Source organism: Zingiber officinale, chromosome 6A (assembly GCF_018446385.1).
Source record: "Zingiber officinale cultivar Zhangliang chromosome 6A, Zo_v1.1, whole genome shotgun sequence".
Taxonomy (NCBI): domain Eukaryota; kingdom Viridiplantae; phylum Streptophyta; class Magnoliopsida; order Zingiberales; family Zingiberaceae; genus Zingiber; species Zingiber officinale.
Window position 1 is genome coordinate 73,150,499 of NC_055997.1, and position 5,338 is coordinate 73,155,836.

General features: G+C 43.7%; 1 protein-coding gene across 1 annotated transcript; it reads right to left on the reverse strand.

Moving 5' to 3' along the window:
* Positions 1-4,112: 4,112 nt before the first annotated feature.
* LOC121994926 lies at positions 4,113-4,718 on the reverse strand. Its single transcript, XM_042548804.1, has 2 exons — positions 4,545-4,718; positions 4,113-4,460 (listed from the first exon to the last, which is right to left on the reverse strand). Exons 1-2 carry the CDS (start codon positions 4,716-4,718, stop codon positions 4,113-4,115), a joined length of 522 nt encoding a protein of 173 aa, XP_042404738.1.
* Between the last annotated feature and the right edge of the window lie 620 nt (positions 4,719-5,338).

A 5,338-nucleotide genomic window follows, 5' to 3' on the forward strand; every position in this document is an offset into this window, starting at 1 on the left:
TCATTGTCGCTACTCTTTATTCTCGCGGCTCACACCTTGGCCTTATTCATAGCGGTTTTCGTTGTCTAAAAAAAGTCTAAGATGTCCTTTGCTGTCAATTTAACGTCGACGTCTTTTACAACCAATTTCGACGCCTACAACCCGGGGTTCCATTGTCACTACTCTTCATTCTAGTGGTCATGCATCTCTAGATGAAATTGATAAAGAAATAAATTGCACAAGAGTAGGAGACATCAAACCTATAATAGCATTGAGGAGAAGTTGATCCTGGCGGAGCCAGAGAATATGATCAGGATTCGCCTGAGGGAGCGTGGCATCTGTAGACATTATCTGCGTAGGGGGCAGGGACGTGAGTCATTAATAAAACCCAGTAAGTCATATCCAAATAGAAGAGACGTGAACTGCAAGCGTCTGGCAGAATAACTGGAAGTGGTGAGTTTCAGCGGTGCCTGAGCATTGACGTTGAGAACCACAAGAGAGGCAGAAGAATCAGATGATAATTGATTTTTGAAGGGGGACCAGGTTCGTAAAAGCCGGAGAAAGTGGTTTTAGAATCATCCTTGATAACTTCATTAATATGGCTTTTAGAATCACTTTGATCTTCTAAAACTGAGTACTAATGATTAAAGAAGGCGATTCTAATATAATATCAGGTTGCTAACTAAGTATCTACAAATGAGGATCACAACCGATCAATTTCTCAAAATTCTTGCTCGACAAGGTCTGGGGACATTGAAGTAGATGCCTCTTGTGTATGTATGCATGGTCGTTGGTAAATTCTCGAGTTGCTTGACATAGTGTATGCTTCCTTGGTTGAGGATCAGTCGCTCAGAAGAAAAGAGGTGGTCTTGCTAACACAATATCCAAAGTCCCATGGCTACCTTCAAAAAATACTGCCTTAATTGCAGTAATGTCGGACCAGTAAAACTCAATCTTGCTTTTCAAGCCACCATCGAGAACTTCACATATAAGTTTATGTTTGGCGAGGTAACATTTTGCCACTAAATCACCTTCATATCTAGACACACACTCCCATGTCCCAATCCTCAATAATTAGGCAGGAAAATTCGAGGTTTGATTTTGCTCAATGAGCTCGAAGAAGTTGAGAAGTCTTATTGTTCACCAACTTCCGAGCCCTTCGAGCTAGTGAAGCGTAAAGTTTTACCTGTCTTTGCCTGAGAAAGCATCATCTAAATCATATCAGCTAGAGATGGACTCTTCCTAGGGCGAAGACCCAACGATCCAAGTTCCCGAAGCACATTGTTGTACAGAGTCTGCTCATACGAAGTGCTCACGTCCCTGACCCTCTTGTGGAGACGTACGTGCTTCTCGTCCAAGGGTTCCTCCACTTCCAACTTCATTGCCGGAGGAGGGGGAGCCGAGTGCAGGGTGGAATCAGCTCGGCGCTTGCTGGAATCCAAAGACCAAACCATTCCGTCAGAAGATATCCAAAGTAGGAACCCTAGAACGCCTAGTTCCGCTACTTCTCCGCAGCTTTTATGCTTCGATCGCTTAGCGATATTTCGTAGAAACAGAGGTGGAGGGATCTGTTCGCTAGGAAGGAGGACCAAGACGTCCTTTGTTGTTAATTTTAATGTCGACGTCTTTTACAACCAATTTCGGCACCGACAACCCGGGGTTTCATTGTCGCTACTCTTTATTCTCGCGGCTCTCACCTTGGCCTTATTCCTAGCGATTTTCGTTGTCTAAAAAAAGTCCAAGATTTCCTTTGCTGTCAATTTAATGTCGACGTCTTTTACTACCAATTTCGACACCTACAACCCGGTGTTCCATTGCTGCTACTCTTCATTCTAGTGGCCATGCATCTCTAGATGAAATTGATAAAGATATAAATTGCACAAGAGTAGGAGACATCAAACCTATAATAGCATTGAGAAGAAGTTGATCCTGGCGGAGCCAAAGAATATGATCAGGATTCGCCTGAGGAAGCGTGGCATCTGTAGACATTATTTGCGTAGGGGGGCAGGGACGTGAGTCATTAATAAAACCCAGTAAGTCATATCCGAATAGAAGAGACGTGAACTGCAAGCGTCAGGCAGAATAATTGGAAGTGGTGAGTTTCAACGGTGCCTGAGCATTGACGTTGAGAACCACAAGAGGCAGGAAAATCAGATGATAATTGATTTATGAATGGGGACCAGGTTCGTAAAAGCCAGAGAAAGTGGTTTTAGAATCATCTTTAATAATATCATTAATATGGCTTTTAGAATCACTTTGATCTTCTAAAACTGAGTACTAAGGATTAAAGTAAGGCGATTCTAATATAATATCAGGTTGCTAACTAAGTATCTTCAAATGAGGATCACAACCGATCAATTTCTTAAATTTCTTGCTCGACAAGGTCTGGGGACATTGAAGTAGATGCCTCTTGTGTATGTATGCTTGGTTGTTGGTAAAATCTCGAGTTGCTTGCCATAGTGTATGCTTCCTTGGTTGAGGATCTGTCGCTCAGAAGAAAAGAGGTGGTCTTGTTAACACAATATCCAAAGTCCCATGGCTAACATCAAAAATTACTGCCTTAATTGCAGTAATGTCGGACCAGTAAAACTCAGTCTTGTGCTTCAAGCCACCTTCGAGAACTTCCCGTACAAGTTTATGTTTGGCGAGATAACATTTTGCCACTAAATCACCTTCATATCTAGACACACACTCCCATGTCCCAATCCTCAATAATGAGGCAGGAAAATTCGAAGCTTTGATTTTGCTCAATGAGCTCGAAGAAGCTGAAAAGTCTGATTGTTCACCAACTTCCGAAACCTTCGAGCTAGTGAAGCATAAAGTTTTACCTGTCTTTGCATGAGAAAGCATCATCTAAATCATATTAGCTAGAGACGGACTCTTCCTGGGGCGAAGACCCTACGGTCCAAGTTCCCCAAGCACATTGTTGTACAGAGCCTGCTCATACGAAGTGCTCACGTCCCTGGCCCTCTTGTGGAGACGTACGTGCTTCTCGTCCAAGGGTTCCTCCACTTCCAACTTCATTGCCGGAGGAGGGGGAGCCGAGTGCGGGGTGGAATCAGCTCGGCGCTTGCTGGAATCCAAAGACCAAACCATTCCGCCGGAAGATATCCAAAGTAGGAACCCTAGAACGCCTAGTTCCGCTGCTTCTCCGCAGCTTTTATGCTTCAATCGCGTAGAGATATTTCGTAGAAACAGAGGTCGAGGGATCTGTTCGCGAGGAAGGAAGACCAAGACGTCCTTTGCTATTAATTTTAACGTCGACGACTTTTACTACCAATTTCGGCATCGACAACCCGGGGTTTCATTGCCGCTACTCTTTATTCTCGCGGCTCTCACCTTGGCCTTATTACTAGCGGTTTTCATTGTCTAAAAAAAGTCCAAGATGTCCTTTGCTGTCAATTTAACGTCGACATCTTTTACTACCAATTTCGACACCTACAACCCGGGGTTCCATTGCCGCTACTCTTCATTCTAGTGGTCATGCATCTCTAGATGAAATTGATGAAGAAATAATTTGCACAAGAGTAGGAGACATCAAACCTATAATAGCATTGAGAAGAAGTTGATCCTGACGGAGCTAGAGAATATGATCAGGATTCGCCTGAGGGAGCATGGCATCTGTAGACATTATCTGCGTAGGGGGGCAAGGACGTGAGTCATTAATAAAACCCAGTTAGTCATATCCGAATAGACGAGACATGAACTGCAAGCGTCAGACAGAATAATTTGAAGTGGTGAGTTTCAACGGTGCCTGAGCATTGACGTTGAGAACCACAAGAGAGGCAGGAGAATCATATGATAATTGATTTATGAAGGGGGACAAGGTTCGTAAAAACCAGAGAATGTGGTTTTAGAATCATCCTTGATAACATCATTAATATGGCTTTTAGAATCACTTTGATCTTCTAAAACTGAGTACTAAGGATTAAAGAAGGCGATTATAATATAATATCAGGTTGCTAACTAAGTATCTACAAATGAGGATCACAACAGATCAATTTCTCAAAATTCTTGCTCGACAAGGTCTGGGGACATTGAAGTAGATGCCTCTTGTGTTTGTATGCTTGGTCGTTGGTAAATTTTCGAGTTGCTTGACATAGTGTATGCTTCCTTGGCTGAGGATCAGTCGCTCAGAAGAAAAGAGGTGGTCTTGCTAACACAATATCCAAAGTCCCATGGCTACCTTCAAAAAATACTGCCTTAATTGCAGTAATGTCGGACCAGTAAAACTCAATCTTGCTCTTCAAGCCACCTTCGAGAACTTCCCATACAAGTTTATGTTTGGCGAGGTAACATTTTGCCACTAAATCACCTTCATATCTAGACACACACTCCCATGTACCAATCCTCAATAATGAGGGAGGAAAATTCGAAGCTTTGATTTTGCTCAATGAGCTCGAAGAAGTTGAGAAGTATGATTGTTCACCAACTTCCGAGCCCTTCGTGCTAGTGAAGCATAAAGTTTTATCTGTCTTTGCCTGAGAAAGCATCATCTAAATCATATTAGTTAGAGACGGACTCTTCCTGGGGAGAAGTCCCAATGGTCCAGGTTCCCTAAGCACATTGTTGTACAGAGCCTTCTCATACGAAGTGCTCACGTCCCTGGCCCTCTTGTGGAGACGTACGTGCTTCTCGTCCAAGGGTTCCTCCACTTCCAACTTCATTGCCGGAGGAGGGGGAGCCGAGTTCGGGGTGGAATCAGCTCGGCGCTTGCTGGAATCCAAAGACCAAACCATTCCGCTGGAAGATATCCAAAGTAGGAACCCTAGAACGCCTAGTTCCGCTGCTTCTCCGCAGCTTTTATGCTTCGATCGCGCAGAGATATTTCGTAGAAACAGAGGTCGAGGGATCTGTTCGCGAGGAAGGAGGACCAAGACGTCCTTTGCTATTAATTTTAATGTCGACGTCTTTTACTACCAATTTCGGCACCGACAACCCGGGGTTTCATTGCCGCTACTCTTTATTCTCGCGACTCTCACCTTGGCCTTATTCCTAGCGGTTTTCGTTGCCTAAAAAAAGTCCAAGATGTCCTTTGCTGTCAATTTAACGTCGACGTCTTTTCCTACCAATTTTGACACCTACAACCCGGGGTTCCATTGCCGTTACTCTTCATTCTAGTGGCCATGCATCTCTAGATGAAATTGATAAAGAAATAAATTGCACAAGAGTAGGAGACATCAAACCTATAATAGCATTGAGGAGAAGTTGATCCTGGCGGAGCCAGAGAATATGATCAGGATTCGCCTGAGGGAGCGTGGCATCTGTAGACATTATCTGCGTAGGGGGGCAGGGACGTGAGTCATTAATAAAATTCAGTAAGTCATATCCGAATAGAGGAGACATGAACTGCAAGCGT